The sequence below is a fragment of the Equus caballus genome, chromosome 13 (genome assembly GCF_041296265.1).
Source record: "Equus caballus isolate H_3958 breed thoroughbred chromosome 13, TB-T2T, whole genome shotgun sequence".
NCBI lineage: Eukaryota > Metazoa > Chordata > Mammalia > Perissodactyla > Equidae > Equus > Equus caballus.
The window spans coordinates 5,548,583-5,572,532 of NC_091696.1; the positions used below are offsets into that span (position 1 = coordinate 5,548,583).

At 40.7% G+C, this 23,950-nt stretch overlaps 1 protein-coding gene across 19 annotated transcripts in view; it reads left to right on the forward strand.

Annotated features, from left to right (window-relative positions):
- The window catches only part of LMTK2 (lemur tyrosine kinase 2), a 96,112-nt gene that overhangs the window by 42,119 nt on the left and 30,043 nt on the right, over nucleotides 1-23,950 (forward strand). For all 19 annotated transcript variants that reach the window (XR_011424498.1, XR_011424497.1, XR_011424496.1 and 16 more), the window contains exons 5-7: nucleotides 2,394-2,512; nucleotides 7,739-7,826; nucleotides 18,499-18,632. Coding sequence is in view for 3 of the 19 variants with exons in the window: in XM_014729803.3 (XP_014585289.3) it covers nucleotides 2,394-2,512; nucleotides 7,739-7,826; nucleotides 18,499-18,632 (341 nt within the window). In the remaining 16 variants the exon portion in view is untranslated. The remainder of the gene's footprint in view (nucleotides 1-2,393; nucleotides 2,513-7,738; nucleotides 7,827-18,498; nucleotides 18,633-23,950) is intronic.

Genomic DNA, 23,950 nt, shown 5'->3' on the forward strand with positions numbered 1-23,950 from the left:
TATGTTAGGTGGGTCATCCAAATGGAGGTATCAAGTAGGCGGTTGGAAAAACAAGTCTAGAGTTCAAGAGAGAGGTTCCAGGCCAGAGATGTAAATTTGGGAGAACTCAGTTTATCGATGGTGTTTAAAGGTATGAGACTAGATGAAATGACCGAGAATGTGAACACAGAGAAGAGGGGGAGGCGCGAGGACTGAGCCCTGAGGCTCTGCAGCATGGAGAGGTCAGCGCAGTCGGGGAGACCAGTGAAGGAAGCAGAAGAATCAGCCAGTGAGCAGGAAGAGATGCAGGAGGCAGGACTTTTCTGAAAGTCAGTGAAGGAGTTCCAAGAAGATGAATTATAGGAAATGCTGCTGACACATTGAGTAAGATCAAGACTGGGATGATTAGGATGTGGCAACATGAGCTCCACAGCATCCTCAAAAGAGCCGCTTAGGGGTCACATCCTCACGTGGAGTGGGTTCAAGGGAGGAAGTGGAGACAGCATGTTTAGACAACTCTGATAAGGAGTTTTACTCTAAAGGGGAGCAGAGAAATGCAGTACAAGCTGTTTGGGACCATCCAAGGGCCAAGGGGAGGTTTTTTGATTTGCTTTGTTTTTTTTATAGGATGTGCGGCTATTTTAGCATGTTTATATGACGGGGAGAAAGTGATTATGCAGGAGAGAGGGGGGTAATTGTAGGAGGGATCCATAGCACATTTGTAGGACTTGGTGTTAGGAGCAGAGACAGTTTCTCTCTTGAAATGAAAGGAAAAGCAGAGGGAGTGGATACAGGTGCAGGTGGGTGTGGTGTTAAAGTGAGGGAGTTCATTTCTGATTATTTTATTCAGTGAATAAGAGGCCGGTTTGAAAGGGAGGAGCAAAAAGATGTGCTGGAAGTTTGGATAGGAGGAGAAGGTGTGTAAGAGGCCTCTGGGGAAGTCTGTTAACTAGGGCAGGGCGATGATGGGCAGTGCTGAGGACCCTCGCCAATTTAAAATGGGACCAGTCATCGTGGTTGTGTGTTTTTGCCTACTTTTGGTGCTTTTTTTATTGTAGGCAGGTAGTTGAATGTAAGCAGCACTGGGGTTGGCCAAGCTATCATAACTCAGTGAGAGTGATGATACTGAAGGAGCATGGGGTCTAAGCTGTCAGGGAGAGGAGTGAGGCCCCGGGCTGGTGGAAAAGTGGTACCATTAATGAATTTGGGGGGCAGGTTGTGCACTTGTTGGACTGGACTCTTGAAGTAAGTGAGCTGGAAGTCAAAGGACTGGTAGAGAAGAAGTTAGTTTTGGACATAATACAATTATTAGCTAGGTCTACACCCATGGAAGTGTTTCCTGAGACGGGGTCGTAGAAAAGATTATTGGAAGTGAGGTCAAAGAACTGAGAGGTCCAGGGGTTGAATGAATTGTCGCTGCAGATATTGAACACCAGGAATGATAACAGTGATGGCGGAGAGAGAGACAACGAGCCAGGTTATTGCAGTAGTCTGTTAATTATTCTCCCCCTTCTTTGAAATTGATATCTTTTGAGTGTCAGGCTTATGCACAAGCTGGTTCTTTGAAACAAAGAATAAGACATAGTTAATTATCAGAATTTCTTGTTCTGTTCATTTTTTTACCCTTATATTCCTAATAAACACATTAAATTTTGTTCAAGTTCTTACTTTCTATTTCCCGGGCATTAAAATTAGTCTGTTTTATGAAACTGTGAAAAACTATCTTAAAAGGAAGCCTTTTAGTTTTGATCATTCTCAAATTAAATTAAAGCTTTTACTTCATCAAAATTTCCACCTTAAATATTGTGTTTTGGAATGCTTTTGCACTGTCCTATATTATATTTAATGTTTCACTTATAGCTTGTTCTTATTTTCATTCTCATTTTGTGTTCTGTTAATTTCCGTAGACTATATTTCCCCTGTGTTTTAACTGGAGGTTTAGTACAAGATAAAGGCCTGGAATAATTGGAATGCCATGGATTTTTAAAGTTAGAATGCAGTGATAGTTTGTTTGTACCTTGGCTGTTTGTCACTTTACTTTTTCATATGTGCAGGAGACAAAGTAACAAAACTCAGTTGAAGTGTTTTTGAGAAACATTTGAGTTATGTTTGAACTGAACTTAGAAATTTCTGTAGTGTCATTGGTAATTTCCATGAAAGTGTAATACATTTTTAAGTAAATAGAAAAGAATTACATATAAATATATGAATGTTATAAATATCTGATGGAGTGATTTAAAACTGAAGGAAAATATTTTAGTTTTCCAAGCTTTTTTGGATGTAGTATGTAAAATAATTGAAGGCCATGTGCTTGTTGCTTAATTCCTTTTCCTGTATTCCATTTCCTGATAAGTGAGATGCACTTCTTTACGTTTTGATGGAAGTGAAATGAAAAAACTGTCCTTTGGTTTTAGGTCCTCCTTGGAGAGATTTACACGGGCACTAGTGTAGCAAGAGTAATAGTGAAGGAGCTAAAAGCAAGTGCAAGCCCAAAGGAACAGGATACTTTTTTGAAAAATGGAGAACCTTACTAGTAAGTAAACCTTAATATATGTTCTGCAAACGTAGTCTGTGGTCTGTTGACAGTCAGGTGTTTAAAACGACTTTCTTGCAAAATACATAATTTAGATAAGCTCCAGAGTCTCATAACATAAGACCCAAATGTCCAGGTTTCAATCGAAATCACTCCTCATTCCAAGAACCAAGAGGACTCAACTCGAGTAAGAAAGGACAACAGATGCCGACACCAGGATGACAGAGAAGCTGGAATTATCTGACAAGGATTTTAAAGCGGCCATCGTAAAAATGTTTCAATGAGCAATTAAATTACAGCACCCTTGAAACAAATGAAGAAATGCAGTGTCTCAGCAAAGAAGTAGAAGACCATAAAGAGGACCCAAATGGCAATTTTACAACCGAAAAATATCGTAACTGAAATGAAAAGCTCATTGGATGAGCTCAGTAGCAGAATGGAGAGGATAGAGGAAAGAATCAGTGAAGTTGAAGACAAAAGAATAGATATTGCCCGATTTGAACAACAAGGAGAAAATAGACTTAAAATGAATAGAGCCTCAGGGACATGAGGGACTGTAACAAAAGATCTTAACATTCATGTCACAGACATCCCAGAATGAAAGGAGATAGAAGATGGGGCTGAAAAAGTATTTGAAGAAATATTAGCCAAAACTTTCCCAAATTTGGAAAAGACACTCCTACAGATTCGAGAAGTTGAGCAAATCTCAGACAAGATAAACCCAAAGAAATCCATGCCAAGACATGCCGTAGTCAAACTTGTGAAAATTACAGACGAACAAAAAATCTTAAAAGCAGAGAGAGAGAAACGACACCTTACTTATAAAGAGTTACATTAGAAAAGAAGAAAAGTCTCAAATCAGTAATCTAAGCTCATACCTTAAGAAACTAGAAAAAGAAGAGCTTAAAGCATGAATGAAAAGAATGAACTTAAAGCATACAGAAGGAAGTAAATATTAAAGATAAGAGCAGAAATCAATAAAGTTTAGAACAGGAAAACGATAGATAAAATCAATGAAACATAAAGCTGGCTCTTTGGAAAGATAATAAAATTGACACTCCTCTAGCAAGACCGATAAAGAATAAAAGAAGACACAGATTACCGGTATCAGGATTGAAACAGGGATATCACTGTAAGACCCTGAAGATATCAAAAGGCTAGTAAGGGGCCAGCAGCTCTACATATTTGACAACTTAGATGAAATGAACCAATTCCTCAAAAAGCGCAAATCACGCAACTCACCCAATATGAAATAGATTATTTGAATAGACCTATAAGTATTAAAGAAATGGAATTTGCAGCTTACAAACTCTCAAAAAGAATCTCCAGGCTTAGATGATTTCACCGTAGAATTCTACAAATGTTTAAAGATGAATTAATACCGATTCTACACAATATTTTCTAGAAAATAGAAGAGGAAGGAAAACTTCTCAACTCATTTTATGAAGCCAGTATTACCCCGATACCAAAATCTGACAAAGACAGTACAAAAAAGGAAACTATAGACCAGTATATCTGTCACCAATATTGATGTAAAAATTCTTACCAAAATATTAGCAAATAGAATTTAGCAATATATGAAAAGGTATACATCATAACCGATTGGAGTTTATGCCAGGGATGCTAGTCTGGTTCAGTATTTGAAAATAAATCAATGTAATCCACCATATTAATTGGGTAAAGAAGAAATATCACGTGATTATATCAGTTGGTGGAGAAAAACAAGTGACAAAACCCCACACTAATTCATGATAAAAACTCTTTCAAAACTAGAATTAGAAAACTTCCTCCACTTGATAAAGAACATCTGCAAAAACACATCTAGCATCATACTTAATGGTGAAAGACAGGACTTTTACCCCCAAGATCAAGGCAAAGCACTGCTATTCAACATATTCTTGAAAGTTCCAGCCAGCTCAATAAGGCAAGAAAAGGAAACAAAAGGCATATAGATCAGAAAGGAAGAAGTAAATGTCTCTGTTTGTGGATGACATGATGCTTTATGTAGAAAATTCTGAGGAACCTACAAAAAAATCCCCTGGAATTAATAAATGAATTCAGCAAAGTTGCAGGATACATGATCAACATACAAAAGTCAATTTTATTACTATATACTAGCAATGAACATGTGGAAACCAAAATTTAACATAAAATAACATTTGCACTCGCTCAAAAGCAAAAATGAAATACTTAAGTACACATGCAGGATTTGTATGCTGAAAACTACAAAACGCTGATGAAAGAAATCAAAGACTGGAATGAATGAAGAAACATACCATGTTCATGGATTGGAAAACTCATAAAGATGTCAATTCTTCCCTGTCTAATTCCTGTAATTCATATTGAAATCCCAGCAAGATTTTTAAAACCTATATACGAGATTATTCTAAAGTTAGACGTAAAGGCAAAAGAACTGGAATTGCCAAAACAGTTATAAAACATAGGAATAAAGTTGGAGGACTCACTCGACCCGATTTCAAGACCTCTTATGTAGCTATAGTAATCAAGACTGTTATTGGCAGAGAGGTAGACACAGAAACCAATGGAACAGAATAGAGAACATAGAAATAGCCCCATACAAGTATGGCCAACTGATTTTTGACAGAGGTGCTAAAGCAGTTCAAGAGAAAAGATGGCTTTTTCAAAAAATGGTGCTGGAGCAATTGGATAATTCTTGGGGGAAAAAAGATCCTTGACCTAAACCTTATGTCTTATACACAAATTAACTCTATGAATCATAGATTTAAAAGTAAAATGTAAATCTATAAAACTTTTAGAGTATAACATAGGAGGAAATCTTAGAGCCTAGGGCTCGATGAAGACTTTAGACCTGACAGCAGAAGCACGATCCATTTTAAAAAGGATAAATTGATATCATCAAAAATTAAAAATTTTTACTCTGTTGAAAGACCCTGGCAAGAGGGTGAAAAGACAAGCTACGGACTGGGAGAAAATATGTGCAAACCATCTGTCTGATATAGGACTCCTATCTAGAATTTATAAAGAATTCTCAGAACTCAACAGTAAAAAAAACCAAAAATAAACAATCCAGGAGACATTGCACCAAAGAGGATATATGAATAGCAAACGACCACATGAAAAGATCTTCAGCATCAGTAACCACTAGGGTAATTAATGAAGATCATGATGAGATATCACTTCACAAGTATTAGAAAAAATAAAATATAATAGTGACAATACCAAATGCCAGTGAGGATGTAGAGAAACCGGATCTCTCATGTATTGCTGGTGGGAATGTAAAATGTAATAGCCACTTTGGGAAATAGTTTGGCAGTTTGTTAAAAAACTTAGCATATGTGTTAGGGTTCTTCAAAGAAATGAACCAATAGAATCTGTAAGCTAGACAGATAGCTAAGATAGGTTAGCGAGAGAGATCAGATAGATACTTTGTTTTAAGGAATTGGCTCATACAGTTATGGAGACTGGCAAGTCCAAAATCTGCAGGGTAGGCCAGCAGGCTGGAGACCCAGGGAAGAACCAGTGTTAGTTCATGTCAAGGCCATTTGCTGGCAGAATTCCTTCTTCACTTGGGGAGGTTAGTCTTTGTTCTATTAAGGTCTTCAACTGATTGGACGGGGCCCACCCACATTGTGGAGCACAGTCTGCTTTACTGAAAGTCTGCCGATTAAATGATTATCTCATTCAAAAACACCCTCACAGAAACATCCAGAATAATGTTGAACCAAATATCTGGGCACCATGGTCCAGCCAAGATGACAGAAAATTAATCGTCACATCCTATAACCCAGCTATTGCACTCCTGGGCATTTATCTCAGAGAAATGAAAACTTACTTCCACACAACAACCCTTACAAGATTGTTCATAGCAGCTTTATTTGTAAATAGCCAAAAACTGGAAAAACAAATGTCCCTCAATAGGTGAATGGTTAAACAAACTGTGGTACGTCCATACCGTGGAATCCTTCTCAGCAATAAAAAGGAATGAACTCTTAATACGTGCAACAACTGGGGTAATCTTGAGGGCATGACGCTGAGTGAAAAAAGTCAGTGTCAAAAGGCCACATGCTGCATGATTCCATTTACATAATAGTCTCAAAATGAGAACATTATAGAAATGAAAAAACGGATGAGTGATTGCCAGGGCTTAGGGGTGGTGGAAGATGGAGGCAAGGAGGTGGGTGTGACTATAAAGGAGGAGCGAGGGGGAGGTCTCTGTGGTGATGGAGCAGTTCTGTATTTTTGTTGAGGTGGTGCTTGCACACATCTCCACATGTGATAACAGGACAGAGAATATACACACGCTGGATCCTAGTGTCGGTTCCCCGGTATTGCACTGGAATTGTGTCTGATGTAGTCAATGAAGGAGACTGGGTGAAGGGAACATGGGACCTCTTTGTACTATCTTTGCAACTTATGTTAATTCATAATTGCTTCAAACTAAAAAGTATTTTAAAAAACTATTTTGACATATCTTTTTTTTTTCTTACTTCCTTTTGGACAAAATATTTTCCCAAAAGAGTTTGCATATACAGTCAGCCTCCATATCCGAGGGTTCCACATCCTTGGATTGAACCCATTGTGGATCAAAAGGCCTATGATGGTTGCATCATTGAAATGCACATATTTTTTTTCTTGTCGTTATTCTCTATCAATACAGTATAATAACTGTTATATAGCATTTACATCGTATTAGGTATTATAACTAATCTAGAGATGATTTAAAGTACACAGGAGAGTGTGCGTGGGTTATATGCAAATACTATGCCATTTTATAGAAGTGACTTGAGCGTCCGTGGATTTTGGTGTCTGGAGGTCCTGGAAGCAGTCCCCTGTGGCTACTAAGGGGCAGCTGTACTGTGGGAATTTACGGAAACAGTATATAAGCCAGATAGCCTGAGGAGTCCTGAGTTATTTAATGTATGGATTGAAGTGCTTATTGAATTTGTAAGTATATAGTCGGCCTTCTTTTTAAATGCTGCCTCAAAATGATATCTGTAAATTTAAATGATTAAAGTTAAAGATGCTTGTGTTAGGAGTTCTACTTTAATTTGTGAAAATGTTGACCTGATTGGCTTTGAATTATTTAATTATTATGTAACTCAGAAGATATCTAAGTATAATCTTAATGTGCTCTTTTCAGTTTATTGTATTTGTCATCATGAATGTTAAAATTTGGATGACTGTTTGAACAATCTTACTAGCATGCTCCCTGATGAACAATACTGTAACTTTTATTTTTGCCAGTATTCTTCAGCATCCAAATATTCTTCAGTGTGTTGGACAATGTGTAGAAGCAATTCCCTATCTTCTGGTGTTCGAGTTCTGTGACTTGGTAAGTTTTTAGTAGAAATTCAAGGTCAGGCATTCAAAAGGTTATACTCAAGTGTTGGGCCAGATGGAAGTGCTGGATGAGAGGCTGCTTTCATTTCTCCCATTTTAAGAACTGTGCGACGTGTTAGTTCATTACCTTTGGTGGTAGCATTAGCTGGCACACGTGTTGTCTTATACTCCATCCTTATGCTAAGCTGTTTGCGTGCATTTAGTCATATTTGTCCTCATTTTAAATATGGTTAAAATAAGCCTCAAGGAGACTAAGAAAATGTGGTGTATTCAAGTATGTGGCCGAGCCAGAGCTTGGGCCAGGTTTGCCCTTCCTGAGAGCTTGAGGTCTGCACTTCACCTGGGCATTTGGAAACGCTTTTCCCCGTGAGGGAGCTCAAGAATCTCCTTACCCAGAGAGTACCCACAATCTTTCAGTTTTTTTAGAAACAGCCAATGTGTGTAACATATTTCTGAATAATTAGTTGGTTTGTTTTCTTAACCTAAAATTAATGGCCTCGTTTAGGTATTACTAAGATTTATAGTTGGAAAGATTATTCTTTGTGCTGGTTTTATGAATAATAATTTTTATGTGAAAATTTCCTGTAAATGTCTTTTTTTTAAGCTAGGTTTTGATTGATTTCTTGGCATCATCTCAGTTTTCAGAACATTAAAACTGCGTTGATGGTGCACAGGAAAGTGGGAGGACACCAAAATAAATCCCTGTTAATTCAGACAATATTTTCAGCTGGTAAAGTTGAAAGACAGCAGTAAACATTGTGAATTTTTGTTTTAATTTCAATGAAAAATTATTAATAAACTCGATATATTAGCTTTCATTGGATTATGTTGTAGTAGCCCCCCAAATCTCAGTGGCTAATAAGAAGAAATGGTTCTCACTCATCTTCCACGCCAGCTCTGGGTCAGCTGCAGCCCTGTTCCAGGCTACGTTTATCTTCACCCTAGGATTGGTATTTTTTTTGTATCTGTAGATGCTGGAGGAAAAGAAAAAATGTATTCTAATGTTCTATATAGTGTATCTGTATGGATCTTCTGAGTCAAGTTTGTGAGGTTGTTCAGAATTCTTATATCCTTCTAATTGGGGGGGGTGGGAATTGAGGGGGCCCAAGTCAGTTTTCTATCCGTTATTGAGAGGCATATTAAAATCTCCTGCTCTATGAATTTTTCTTATAATTCTAGTTGTTTTTGCTGTGTACATTTTGATTCCCTCTTGTGTCAGGGATACAAATTTAGAGTTGATACAACTTCCTGTAATTTGAACCTTTTATCATTATGAAGGGGATTTCTTGAAGATTAAAAGCATTACTAAGGATAAAGTCTGTTTTTGCAGATAGTAATATAGTTGCACCAGTTTTCTTTTGGTTAGAATTCGCCTATTTGTCTCTGTCAGTCCTTTTCTTATGTTTATAAACAAACCCTTCTCTTATAAATAGCTTATTGTAAAAGTTGTTTTTATCTGTCAGTCTTGGTCACTTAACATGCAACGTATAGTCCATTTACGTTTATTGTATCTGTAGGATGTTTGGAATTTTGTGTACCTATTTTGCATTATTTTTCCTGCCTGTTTCAATGTTTCTCTTTTGCTTTTTTCATAGCCTTCTTTTGGATTCTTGTTGGTTTTTTTTTTCCTTGTTTCAATTTTCCCTGTCTCCTAGTTTGGATTTTAGATATGGTTTCTTAATTTTGTGTATGGTTACATGAGAAATTAGAACATGCGTATTTAATTTAACAAAGTCTAAAATTAATCACTATTTTATCCCTCCTTCAAAAAAGCTGGGACCTCATAGAGCTCTTTCTCCGTGTGGGAAAACTGGAATTAAGCCCACTTCTCTGCCATCTCACGTTTTCCTCCATCACGGAGGCTGCGTATTTGTTGAGCACTTGTGTAGCACAAGGCAGCATGCTGCACTCGGCATGCAGAGAGAAATTTGGTCCTGGCCCTCAGGTTTCCTACTGAAAGGGAGCAGACGTGTGAGAATTGCCGTTCAGCCTGATAAATATTGAATGGAAGCATGAGGGTTAAGAGGAAGGAATTCTCACTGGGGTTTCTGATAGTTTTATTGCATATTATATTTTGCTTTGATTGTCTCAGCATTATCAAAGTTATAATATTTATGGTCCTGGGTTATTGTAGTGTGAAAGTAGCTCCTTTTAATCTAGCTCTATGTGACCAATATGATAGGTGATTCTGTGCTGAGACAGAATTTGAGGGAAAATAGACCGCAAAGATGCATTTTTGTGTGATGAGACAAGTCTGCTTGTCAGAAGTCTATTTTTCTGAGACATTTAATGGTGCCCTTTCTGGGCCCCTCAGCTCCTGATACTGATTATAAATAACAATCAGAACACTCTCCATGAGTGAGCATAACAGAAATACAGCAGGAATTAGCATCTACTTGAAATTTCACCTTTCCAGGCTAATTGAGGTGGTTTGTAAAACTATCTCATATATTTTGGCATTTTCCTGTTCTTATTCACCCTCTGGGTCCATTCCTGAACATTTTCTTAGACAATGTAGTTGTTTTTCCTGGAATGGTAAAAGACTGGATGCTCAGCTTAATGTTTTCTTCTGAATGGGTTCAGGTGATAGGGTTAGTGTTAGTGCTATTCTAATTTATTTTTTAATGAGACTGCCTGTTTTTGGGGGGATTAGTAGTTTAACCTATTTTATAAAGAAATGCTAAAACGTTGCAAAACACACAAATAACTCCTTTTCAGTTTCCATATATGACCCAGTATTGACAAGATTCTAGACTATTCTTTGTCATTGTTTCTATGTAAATCTAATTTTCATGTAAATATAATAAAACATATGTTTTTTAACTTGACGTTCTTTTCATAAAATTTTTTCCCAGTACTTTCAGATCTCAGATTTAAGTGCATATTCTCTAAGTACTGAGACTAATTCAAAGCATATTAACTTATCTCAATTTGCATCAGCTTTTGTATTTTGGGGTGAAGATTGTGCATACAGTGCTCCAGAATTAACAAATGTGGCTCCTTGAAACACGTATTTTATGTGACCCTCCTAAGTTACATTGGGGAAATGTTCTCTCCTGAAAGCTAAACGTGTGGAAAGAGCCCTTGTCACCACCGAAAGCTTTCATTGGCGGTGTGGAGCTAATAGCTATTTTTAATTTAAGTGCACCACCCAATGGTACCTTGATCAGCAACAACATTTTTTAAATGATAATTGTTCCTCAAAAGATTAAAATAGAATTACCACGTGATCCAGCAATTTCACTTCTAGGTACATAGATCCCAAATAATTGAAAGTAGGATCTCAAAGAGATATTTGCACATTCATGTTTGTAGCAGCGTTATTCACAATAGCCAAGAGATGGAAGCAACCCAAGTGCCCATCGACAGATGATTAAATAGACAAGATTGGGTATATCCATGCAAGGGAGTATTGTTCAGGCTTGAAAAGGAAGGTAATTCTGACACGTGCTGCCACGTGGGTGCACCTTGAGGTAAAACAAGAAAGAAAGAGTGGTGGTTGCTGGGGACTCTGGGGAGGGGGCCATGGGGAGTTACTGTTTCATGGTACGGAGTTCCGGCTTGGGGTGATGAAGGGAAGAGCTCTGTCGGTGGATGTTGGTGATGGCTGTACAGCAGTGTGAGTGGACTTAATGCCCCTGAACTGCACACCTAGAAACGGTTATGAAGGTACTTTTATGTTACGCGTTTTTTGCCACAATTTAAAAAAAGGTTGTGCCCTCTGCTTTGGCGGCCTGGCGTTTGCTGGTTCAGATCCTGGGCATGGACCTAAGCACCGCTCATCAAGCCATGCTGTGGCAGCATCCCACATGGAGGAACTGGAATGACCTGCAACTAGGATTACAGCTATGTGCTTGGGCTTTGGGGAGAAAAAAAACAAAATGATTGGCAACAGATGTTAGCTCAGGGCCAAGCTTCCTCACCAAAAAAATCATTCTTCAAAAAAGAAAATTTGTTTTTAAGAAAAGGTTGATAATAACCTACTATATTATTTAAGGTACTGTACCACGTATTACCTATACTAGGAGGAGGCTAGGGTGCTCTTGGGAAATCTGTTGGTCAGTGCTTAGAATGGTCAGTTTCATATCAAAGACCATTAACCCAGGGATCCCTCCACCTTGCCCAGTAGCAAGAGGTCACATTTGTCTCGTTGGGCAGTTTCATGATCATCACCTCTGGGCCCTTCTAAACTTGAGAGGAAACAGGCTCTTGACCCAACAGGGTCCCCAACTCTGAAGTCCGGTTCTCTGGGCTCACTGTATGCGGAGACTGTGTGGCAGGAACCGTCAGGTAGCGTCATCCCAGTGAAGCAGAGGGACCCCACCTGCAGTGATTGCAGGGACGTCCCCGTGACACACCAAAGCCTGGCTTTGATGCCACACCCACTCCTAGGCTGCATGCCCCAGAACCCTCCCAGAAATAGGCCAGCCTGAGCAGGGGGTGTCATCCAAGGCAAAACTGCCCACTGGCCGGGCTCCAAAGGACAGAGAGGGCGCTAGCCCCTGCCTGGTAATAAGCAGCTGCAGCCCCAGTGAAAGGAGCCACTATCTTCACATGTTCTCACTGGCTCAGGAGCTATTGAGTGAACGTTGGCCTCCTCAGTCGTCACCAGGCAGTGATCATGCTCAACGATAATATCTTTTAAGTAGAAAGGAAGGAATATTTTTGCATTGAAGTAATCCTTTGTAAGATGGAATTGCCAGTCTGTTTTTGAAAAGCACTTTATCTTGTAATTTTTATGAAAGAAAATGAATACTCTTCTGATTGAGTTTGGTAGCTGGATTGCAGCCACCGATTTGTGATGCTGATGGTGCCTTGTTTATGAAAGGACAGGTTTCTGCAGGGTGTTGTGTAAAACTTGTTGCCACAGGAGGTGCATAGTACTCTCACATGAATATGGAGGCCATGAGATTGTTCTTTGGTTAAGGATCAGTCATTCATCAGAAACGTATCCAGCACCTAGTAAGTACAAAGAGCTGTGCGCAGTGCCCTAGGGAATACAGAGGGGAGTCACCCACTCCTGTCTCTTGTGCCTGTAGAGCAGGCAGGCCTGCCTTCAGATGCTCAGTCTGCCACTTACTTGTGTTTCACCTTGGAAAGTGACCGCACCGCGTTAAGCCTCAGTTTAGACATCTGTAAAATGACTACCCTGACCGTTAATAAGATGATGAATGTAAATTGCTGAGGACACAGTAAGTGCGCAGGAAATGGTAGTTGTTTTTATTCATTTTTAGTTACTTAAATTAATTAATCCTACTTCATTATTAAGTAAGGGTTTGAGGAGTGTGTATAGAAGTAGAACAATTCTACTAGGATCATCGGGGAAGCCTTTGCAAAGGAAGTGGTATTTGAGTCACTGAGAGTGGAAGAGTGGGTGGTTCGACTGTTTTTAGGCAGAAAAGGAGAGCAGGAACAGCACAAGCCAGACAAGGAAGCTCCGCAGTGTGTGTGAGGGAAGTAATGCGCGATCCCACAGCGGGCGTGGAGAGGGCTGGAGTGGGAGGCTAGGAGAAGCAGCTCGGCATTGCCGGGGAAGGTCAGCTGGAGGGGAGAAAAAACAGAGCCGAACCACGTAGGAGACTAGACTGCAAGCTGAGGGGGTCAGGAGAAGAATATAAGTTAAATTTTGCTCCATCTTAATATTTCTCAGAGTCAACACCTAACTCTCGCCTGACTCCGAAGCAAGCGGTGATAATATTGTCTTTGCAAGGGAGCGTTCTTGATGTGGTGTGCAGATTTCCTTCATGATACTCAGCCGGTAAAGCAGTGAGTGAATTTCTGAAAGGGGTTAGCAGTGGCCGAGTGGGAATGGGAAGGAGCCCACCTGGCATTCTTGGAGGTGCAGCATATCCGCTGTGGGATTCGCTTTCTTCAGTCTCATGAAGAGTCAGTGTCGCTTAGAATCATGGGCTCTTAGAAGGGGCTTTGGCCTTTCTTAGAGCTGAAGGTGGCCTTGGCCGCTGCCCACCTAGGAGACTAAGGAAGGAAAGGCTCAGCCTGTCTGTGCCAGGCCTTGTGTGGGGCGTTTGGTACTCGCTCTCCAGCTGATGAGTCTTCTTAGGAACCCTGTGCGACAGGTGGCAGTAGCTTCATTTTACAGATTGGAAAACTGAGGCTGAGGGAGATGGAGAGACTCATTGAAGAATCATACCTAGGTCTGTCTGACTTCAGGACCATGCTTTCGATTCACCCTTGTCTGGTTCATTGACTTGCCTGCCGTCGTATAATTACTAATGGCAAAGTAGAGATTTTAACTGGTGGCTTAATTTTATTCTGTGTACTTAGACCCAGTGGTTTAATGCTTGTACATATTTTTTTGCCAGTGGGAAGCCTCCATTTTAGAATTGGCCCTTTTGTACAGAAAATGCCTAGTTAATGGACCTGTCTCATTTATAAATGTATTCATTAAGTCTGTGCACCAGAGACCCGTCCAGGTGCCGGGCAAACGAAGATGAATGACATGTCTCTGCCCCTAAAGAGTTCATGTAGAAAAGAGAGGACATGCCTACAGTGGAGCAGAGGCGCATGTGGATGCTGTCCCTCACTCAAAGCCCGCAGAGGAGATGCTTGTGCTGAACAACGACACCGCATGATCAGGCTTGACAGTGAGGGCAGGGGTGACGTGGTGGGGAGCGTACATCCCCAGGCCCTAGGCCCTGCTGGTGGCCTCTCCTTTCCTTATGCCTGGCTGCTGCCCCCTTTGTGAAAATAGATCCCGGACTTGGTGATGGGTTGGATGTGGGAGTCTAGAGACAGACAAACTCAAGAATGAGGTCTACAGTTTTGAACTGATCCACTGGGAAAGCAGTGATGCCGTGTCCTGAGATGGAGTGGGTTGTTGAAGTTTTGTACCAGATGCGTTAGGTTTGACGGGCCTCTTAGGGCATCCAGGGAAGGGTGTCAAGTCAGCAATTGGACAGATGAATCTGGGCTTCAGGAGTTGGAGGGGTCTGAGCCAGAGAAATGTGTTTGAGAGATGATTTTTGAAGCCATGGGGTAGATACAGTCACCCGGGAATGATTGTCCACAGTGAGGAGAACAAAGGATGCAGCCCTGGGGCGTGCCAGCACTAACGGATTCTAAGAGGAAGGTCCAGCACGGGGGCCCGGGAAAGGAATGGCCAGTGAGATCGGAAGAAAGCCAGGAGGCTGACGAGGAAGGAAGGAATGGAATGGGTCCATCACTTGGTTCTGCTGGTGAGTTGCGGACCCAGTGGAGAAGAGGGCAGTGGGATGGCAGCAGGGGAGAAGCGTGGAGGCAGAGGGAGACTCGTTCGGTTGTGTGTGGGTTTGCCTGGCAGATGTTGGAGCATTACAGCGGAGGGAAGGGATGGGCTCACAAAGAGGTTGAGCTTAGAAAGGCACCAGGGTGAATAATCCATCGTAACAGAAGGCGACATGTAAGGGTGTGGATGTAGACAGGCGGGGGCTGGAGTGTTGGTGAGAAAAAATAAACACAGGCAGGGAACTTGGAGGTTAAGAAACGGGGTCAGGTTGGAGTGGGGAGGTGTGGCTGGGACCAGGTACCCAGGGGCTTCAGCTCGGGGTTGATGTTTTATTTCATCAGCAGGTCTGAGTGTGTGGCTCTTGATGCCATTCTTCCATCCATTTAGTCAAATGTATAAATGACTGGTTTTTCAGTTATTAAGCTATTTACTTGTTTTTACGTTGTATTGAACTCAATTCATTGTTCTCAGTCTCCTGCAAAAAGCCGGATAAACCCCTCCTGGCAGTTTCTGTTGGAATTTAAGAGGACACCTGTGACTAACCCATGAAAAGATCTTTGAATGACTCAGTCCGAGAAGGCGTTCCAAGCTGCTATTCTGTTAGCTGAGTTCTTAGTACAGTATAGCACTTTGCTGCCATCTAGTGTCATAAATTTTTCTTTTCCAGTTTTTTTCGGGGGTTTTGGGAGGATCTGAGAAATTTTTAAAACTTGGATAAAGGAAACTTTATTTTAATTTAGATTACATTTCTATTCTTAGTGTTTTTTCTTTAAATTGTGGACCAAAGTAATCCCTGTCTACTCACTAAGCCCCATTAAAACATAAATAAACCAAACATCTAAGTACAGCCTAGTTTGGATAGAATGAATCAATTTTTAGTACTTATTTAATAGAAACATTTTTTACGGTGATTAAAGATTTTATGCTGATTTTTCTTTTAAATGGCTGTATCAGGAGAGCTCTGAGGATCTTTCTAGAATGTAGAACTAACCCTCGATCCTTCACAGTCCATCGCAGGTCCATCCGTGAGAAGCAGTGACAGGCTCCTCAGCAGTCGATGGTGCTAACCCCTCACCCAGCTCAGAGATGTGCTCGCCCGGCCTGTGCCAGCTTTATCTCCCCCAGGTGGGCTGGGGGAGGCCTCTGCTTCCTGCCAAGCTAGAGCCGTTAGGAGTGTTAACATTCTTGAGCAAAATCCCCTTCTGTTTATTGTATTTTATCTTCTAGTGAAGTTTGGGGAGTGGAATATTGTGGAGAGAAGATATTTTAGGAACAGTGAGTTGTGATGAATATACTTTCGATAACCTTGAAAAACAACTACACCCATTCTGCCATTCCTGCATTCATGGCCAAAGTCACTTGTGAAGTGTTCACTGTTTGCCAGCAGCTTCTGTTTGTTTTGAGAATTGGCCAGATACAGCACAGCACAATCCTACTTTTGTGAGGGTGATTTTTCCCTTAGATGGATGTTGTAGGAAAGGGGTTAGACAAAGGAATTTAAGTGGCCATTTCATTGGTAGTGTAAATAAATTTAAGCTATTTATTTTCATATTTAGTTTCTATTTGGACTACCTCGTGAAAATCCCATTAGCCTGTAGGTCTAGAGCTCTTTGCTGAAATTTTTCCTGGGTCAATTTAATTGTCACCCAAATCTGTCTTTATTCCCAGCACTCCCACGCTGGATGGAGTTTAGCCTGGTGGGGGTGGGGGTGGGGAGCAGCATGTGTTTTTAAAAGGAAAAAATAGATGTCTATTTCTCCTATGGAGCAGCGTGTAATTGCGGTGGGAACAAAGGAGAAAGCACCATGTTTGGAAAGAAGTAAGAGGAGAGTGATGTGGGTGGGCATTCACGCTGGTCCTGACGGCGCGAAACTGCCTCCCTGGCAGAGCAGCGCCAGAAAGTGTGGGAGAATCCAACAAACCCACATGATTGGCTTTAAGTTATTTTACATTCATTTTTGTAAAACAAATAGATGTGATCTGGATACTAATTTAGTTCACTCACTGAGTAGAATTGTCTTGACGAGTCGGTAGACTGGAAAGTTGAAGCGTAGCCCCACCATTTACTAGCTCTGGCCTTGGGCACATCTTGACCTTCCTCCTCCGTTCCACATCTGGAAAGTGTTCAAACTGTGAGACTTCTTTGAGGTAACAAGTGTGTAAGCTGGTACAGTGCTTGGCACCCCACTCGAAAGCTCGGATGGTAATGCTTATTAATACCACCGTTATCGTTCGTGTAACGATCACTGGAACTGGGAGTGAAAACAAACTTACATTCTTGGAGTGGACCTAGAAGTTACGTTAGAATGTCCTCAGTATTTAATGTCGGCAAATGTTGGTAAAGGAGTATCATATTTTAAGGTTTTATTCTGGGAGAAATTTGATAAATTTACTATCTTCAGTAACAGTTATAAGAAATGTAGTATATTCTGTAGTTGGTCAAGGGAAATTTCCTTCCAGGAGAGTCTTTTCTTAACTCAGATATAAAGAAAACTGAAAGCTATGGGCTTGCTTTCTAAATTGTAATAACTGATTATTTAAGGCTTTAATTTGAAATTAAATCACATCAACAAATATTTAATCATATGATAAGAAGAATGTGGAAGATTTTATTTTCTCAAAAGTGTATTCCCCAAAACAGACGTATTATAAACCCCCCAGAATGTGCAGTCCTAAACTAAAGGGGCGAGAAAAAGGGTAAGGTGGGGAAGTCAGGAGGTGGTACCCGGGGAGCTCAGCATGTAAATGTACACACATTGGATGTCTTAATGTGAATTTGTTCATTTTCCTGCCCATGCTGCTATCCTTTGAATAAGCTTATTAACTTTGTAAATTTTTGTGGAGTGACTGGAATGTTCTTTCTCGCAGTGGTCTCTGGGCAACACAGGGCAGAGATTTGAAGCCATTGTTACCAGCGCTGAATGTGCTTGTCCCTCCTTTTCCACGCATTTTTCCCTCCCTCTCTGTTGCTCGTGAGTGCTTTGGCCGTAGCCCTCATGATGTAGCACTCTCTGACCACGTATCTCCTGGGATCCTTAGAGGCGCTGGGAGGCACCATTTCTTTTCCTCGTCATGTCCTCTCTTAGTTACCTGGAATTTTCTATACTTCTGCACTTAGTTTAAATTGTGCATCATTGCAAAATTTCCTTTTTTTTTACTGTCTTGTTTTACCTGTGTTTATATAGCAAAGATTAACTAATGTTTAATTTAGTTACAATGATTCTAAGAATATAATAATGTTTTCTGTACCTTTGAAATATTCGGTTGGAATTACTTTTTACAATTTGAAACTTGTTCAGTCTGAGAGTCTTTATTAAGCTCAAATCTAAGTAACTTCTAATAACCGATCTTAATGGGTAATGTCTGTTAAGGCACAGGTTTGGTTGCCAGTCTGTTCACCTCATCCACTCTTGAAACTAAACTAGCCTCACGTTTGCAGGGCGACCTAAAGGCTTACCTGCGCGACGAGCAGGAGCACGTGCGGGGGGGCTCGCAGACCATGCTGCTGCAGCGGATGGCGTGCGAGATCGCCGCGGGGCTGGCCGCCATGCACAAGCTGCACTTCCTGCACAGGTGGGTCCATCCGCTCAGAGTGGCCTCCCGTGTCACGGAGGCTGCTGAAAAGGCTCTGCAAAGCTTAAGAAGAACAGGCGTAGAGTCAGCTCTTGCTTTATGAACTAGAAGCTGTCCTGTACTTGCCAGTGTCGGCATGAGGGTTGAGCTGGGCTTCATTTAAACCAATACCAGGGAACAGCATGTCAGTACAGCCTAAGGTCTAGAAGTTATTTCCAGAATTTCGAAGACTGTTAAAATGGTACATCGCTCAGAGTTGAGAGTAAACAGTCCCCATCTACTTCCTGCCGTCTGTCGTTGCATCCTTAAGCTCTGATTCTCACTGCCAGCTTTCCCTCTGTGTCCTGATTCACATTCCTGAGAGGAAGAGAGGATCTGACAAGCCAGCATCATCTTTTCATGTAAGGCCATGGCACAGGTTCTGGCTAGCGCTCTGCGGGCCTGCCCATGGCTGGGGTGCAGGTGCTCGGGGCCTGTGTGCGAGCAGCACGGCAGTTGGTAGAGCACGTTATTGTCGAGACCTTTCTGGTCCTACTTGAATAACCGCAGCTCTTTGGAGCACATTGTATTCTGTTCAGATCATTGATATAATTTTCGTAGTTAAAACAACAAAGAGCTTTGGGTCCTCTCTGAGATGATGGTTCTGTGAACCCAAAAGGAAATATCTGCTTATTCTCCTCTAGCCTTTTGAGCTCTGGTTTATGTTTAAAATGCATATACATAGACATTTCTGTTTAAAATACAATAGAATGCATCACTTAACGACAAGGATGCGTTCTGAGAAATGTGTTGTTAGACGATTTTGTTGTTGTGTGAACATTATAGAGTGTACTTACACAAACCGCGATGGTGTAACTACTGCACACCTGGGCTCTGTGGCCCTAATCTTGTGGCACTGCCATCGTCTTTGCGGTCCATAGTTGACTGAAACGTCATATGCTATGTGTCACTGTTTTTTTTAAAATTATTTCTCAGCTCTCCAGGGAAACCAGACAGTCTTTCTCTAGTTGAGTTTCATTAAATCATTTAACTTTTTTTTTTTTTTTGAGCAAGATTAGCCCTGAGCTAACGTCTGCCAATCCTCCTCTTTTTTCTGAGGAAGACTGGCCCTGAGCTAACATCCGTGCCCATCTTCCTCTACTTTATATGTGGGACGCCTGCCACAGTGTGGCTTGATGAGCGGTGCCATGTCTGCACCCAGGATCCGAACCAGCGAACCCCGGGCCACCGAAGCAGAACGTGTGAACTTAACTGCTGCGCCACTGGGCCAGCCCCAAATCATTTAACTTTTAGCAATCCAAAGACCTGGAAAGGAACACCTTGTGTATTGACTTGAAGGGATGTCTCTGAAGTATTATATTTTTTTAAAAAACAGGTTGCACAGGAGTATATTTATAGTATGACTCCATTTTTAAAAGTAAGAAAACACTTGGTTGTATTTGTAGAGGAGGGTGTGTGTGTGTGTTTGTGAGAACAGACATGGAAAAGTACCTATCAAATTCTCCGCATTACTTTGGGGTAAGGAAGAAGGAAAATTATTAACATTTTTCTTACACGTCTGTATCTTGTTTGACTTGTGTAGTGAGCAAATCATTCTGATAAAGTGCTTTTTAAAAGACCCAAAAGATTATGAATTTCTCAGGCCCAAGGCAGAAAGTCTTACACAAAACGTCAAAATATAAAGATCTATTTGTTGTCTAATGGAGAAGTCTTATATTTCATTTTTAATCTCTTCTAGCAGGTAATACACATCATATTTGCATTGTTAAATCTTTTGTAAAGCGCAGATGATTATTATATAATACTTGGTTTAGGAATTCTTAGATTTTGGAGAATGGAGCATTTAAAAAGAGTATCATATCATGGGGCCGGCCCGGTGATGGAGTTGTTAGGTTTGTGTGCTCTGCTTTAGTGGCCCGGGGTTTCGCCAGTTCGGATCCTGGGCATGGACCTAGCACCGCTCATCAAGCCATGCTGAGGCGGCGTCCCACATGCCACAACTAGAAGGACCCACAACTAAAATATTCAACTATGTACTAGGGGGACTTTGGGGAGAAGCAGGAAAAAAATAAAAACAAAAAGTATCATATCAGAATCAACAACATAAAGTTATCAAAGACAGCTAGAATTTGTGTTTAAAGCCCTATTGTGTTTTAAAAATTGGCAGAGATATCAGAGTAAATGTTATTTCCCTGTGAGTTTCTTCAGGTGAAAGTTTTACTTAATTTAGAGCAAATAAAGATGATAAATCAGAAGGTTTGGATTTTATTCAGGTACAGAAACTCAAGGTAGAGAAAATTCTTGAAACCGTTGACAGCTGTTTCATTTTGTTTGAAAAAGTAGCCATATTTTCTGTAAAATTTCCATTTGGGGCAAAATTTTGTGCTTTAAGTTACTTTTTGTTGGTAGCACGCTGTGCAGCATATTTTTAAGTTAGAATTTAGACTATTTATTGGCTGGCTCGAAGTCAGACTTTCTGTGTTGGTTGAGGATAGAACAGGCCAGGTGTCCGAGTGAAAGCTGTTAGCTGTGTCTGGAACCTGACCTAGGAAAGTGTCCCCCAGTTACATGTTGTTTTTACTGGTTGTTTAACGAGAGACTTCTGCCTGGGTCTTAGGTAGCCTGCGTTTCTGAAGTCGAACATGTGACGTTCGTGAAGGCCATGTAAACAGCAGAGGCTGCCAGTGTGTTACACTCCACACTATTCAGCCGCGCTGGCCGAGGGCCTGGGACTTCCTGTCTCCTGCCTGTCAGTCCTGAGCAGCTCCAGTGAGAGGCCACCAGGTCACCGCCGTGAGCTAAGTGCAGAGGGCTTCAGCAGGTGGCGTGGGCCTCTCGGTGGCTCATGTTGCTGGAGACCTGTAAGATGGTGACTGAGGAGTACACAGGTGACGATTGTGCACCAGAGAGCCTCTGTAGGATTTGCCCAGTTTTAACGTTAAAGTTACTTTCTGCTGAGAAACACTGAGGTTACCGAGTTCTCCAGGCCTCAGAGTGTGGGTGTCCAGTGTTATAGGAGCATGATAAGTAAACACTGGTGTCAGGTGCCGTTCTCCATTATTTTTTTCTTAAGTTGTACTACAGGTGTCCATGTTGGTAAAGCTTAGAAAGTCTTGTTACTAATTGGCTTGTGCTGTACCTGTAGCTTGAGTGTTTCTTTCAGTCAGTAAATTATTAGATGTTTTCATTAATTTGTGTACATGTAAATATGTTTAGGTTATATTCTTAAAAATTCCTTCTAATGTTTTTCTATTTTATTTTATTATTTTTTTATATTTTGAGGAAGATTAGCCCTGAGCTAACATCTGCCAATCCTCCTCTTTTTGCTGAGGAAGACTGGCCCTGAGCTAACATCCCTGCCCATCTTCCTCTACTTCATATGTGGGACACCTACCACAGCATGGCTTGCCAAGTGGTGCCATGTCTGCACCTGGGATCCGAACCAGCGAACCCCAGGCTGCCAAAGCGGAACGCACACACCTAACCACTGCGCCACCGGGCCAGCCCCTGTTTTTCTGTTTTAAAGATTGGTGTTTTTAAGGAATAAATTTATTTATGGCAATAAATATGATTCCTTTAATTCCTTTGCCTGATAATTTTAAATCAAAGCCACAGAGAGCACCTGACACATAGTGGTATTAAACGAAAAGACCCTGCAACTCTAAGATCATTTTGCTGTCATGATAAAACTTAAGGATTTTCCTTAAACAGGCTTTGGAATCAGGCTTGATGTAAAAGTCTGCACACACTCTGGAAGTGTCTGAGAAATGGAAGTATGGCCAGTCCTAGTCACGGTTGCTCGCCTGGTCTAGCTTCGTGTTCTTCACTAGTAAAGTCTTGATAATAGAGTTAAATTCTTAAGATTAATGTGTGGATTCGATGAAATCCTAAAGCTCATGCTGTCGTGTCTGGCCCGGTTCCAGCAGGGGAGGAAGGAGAAGCAGGAGAAATGATGATTATGATGAGTGAGGTCTTGTCTTACTTTGAGTTTTTCGTTTTCTTGCCCTTTTTGGATTTGTTTTGATATTAAGTTAAAGACAATGTAAACTTCATTGATCGAGTAAGTGTTCACTGACCTGCAGTCTGCAAAGTTGAGTGCTAGTTGAGATGAGGAATATAGAAATGTATTTAAAATCCATGATTCTTGCTCACTAATACTCTAGCGAGAGTTAAAGCATTTATTCGCCTGAGGCAGAATGATCACTGTGTTCCAAGCATTTGCAAAACATTCTATAAATAGTTATTTTATCCTCAAGACAACCTTAAGAGCCACGAGGCAGGTGCCATTATTAACCCCATTTTACAAAAGAGGATGCTGGTGATCAGAGTGGTGAGCAATTTGTGTGTCCTGGCCACTAACTTGATGAGCGGTTTGAGCCCAGGCCATCTGACTCTTGAGCCTGTGCTCTCATCTCCTATACTGTTCTGTTATATCATAGTGAATGCTGTCATTTGAAATACACACACCATGCATAGTCCTTTATACAGGAGAAGTTCCTTTTGTCTGGGGGGAATCAAGGAGGTAGCATTTTAGTTATCCTTGATGAACGAGTATAAGTTAGAGAATGGAGATGAGGAAATTGCTAGAGAAGGGAGTAGCAAGAATATGTGTGTGGTGAGAGAAAGAGAAGAAAAGGAGGTTTAGGGAGATATCAAATAGTCTAGTTTAACTGGAACAGAAATGCACGAAGGGAAATAGTGGAAGATAAGAATAGCGAGGTAGCCTGAAGCCAAATTATACGGGGCCTTGAGTGCCAGGATAAGGCCTTTGGGCTTTATTTTGTAGGCAGTAGAGTGACGTAACCAGAGCTTTGCGCTAATTTCAATCTCTAAAGGAGATTGAAATTTCTATAACTCACTCTTTGAATCCAACATAATTTTAATAGCAAAAGATGGCATACATAAGAAAATTATAGATGATTCTCATTAATGAGTACAGGCACAAATATTAGCCAATTGCATCCAGCAGTATGTGAAAAAAAACAAGTAAGACTTCTTCTAGGAGTATAAGGGAGGTTTACATCATAAAATTCTGCATAATTTATTCATTGTGACAATAAAAGAGGAAAAATTATATTGTCAATAGATTGCTGAAACATCATTAATATAATTCAGCAGCCATTTCCTATTTAAATCTCTGATGGGAAACAAAGGAAACAGCTAAAATATAAAGACTATTTATAAAGACTATTTATCAAAGCTCATTAGCAGTTATCATTCTAAGTGGCAAAATAATAAAGCCTTTTTAGTTAAAATCAGAAACCAGAGAAATGCCCACAATTTCCATTATTTTTCAACATTTCTTTGGTAGACTAGTG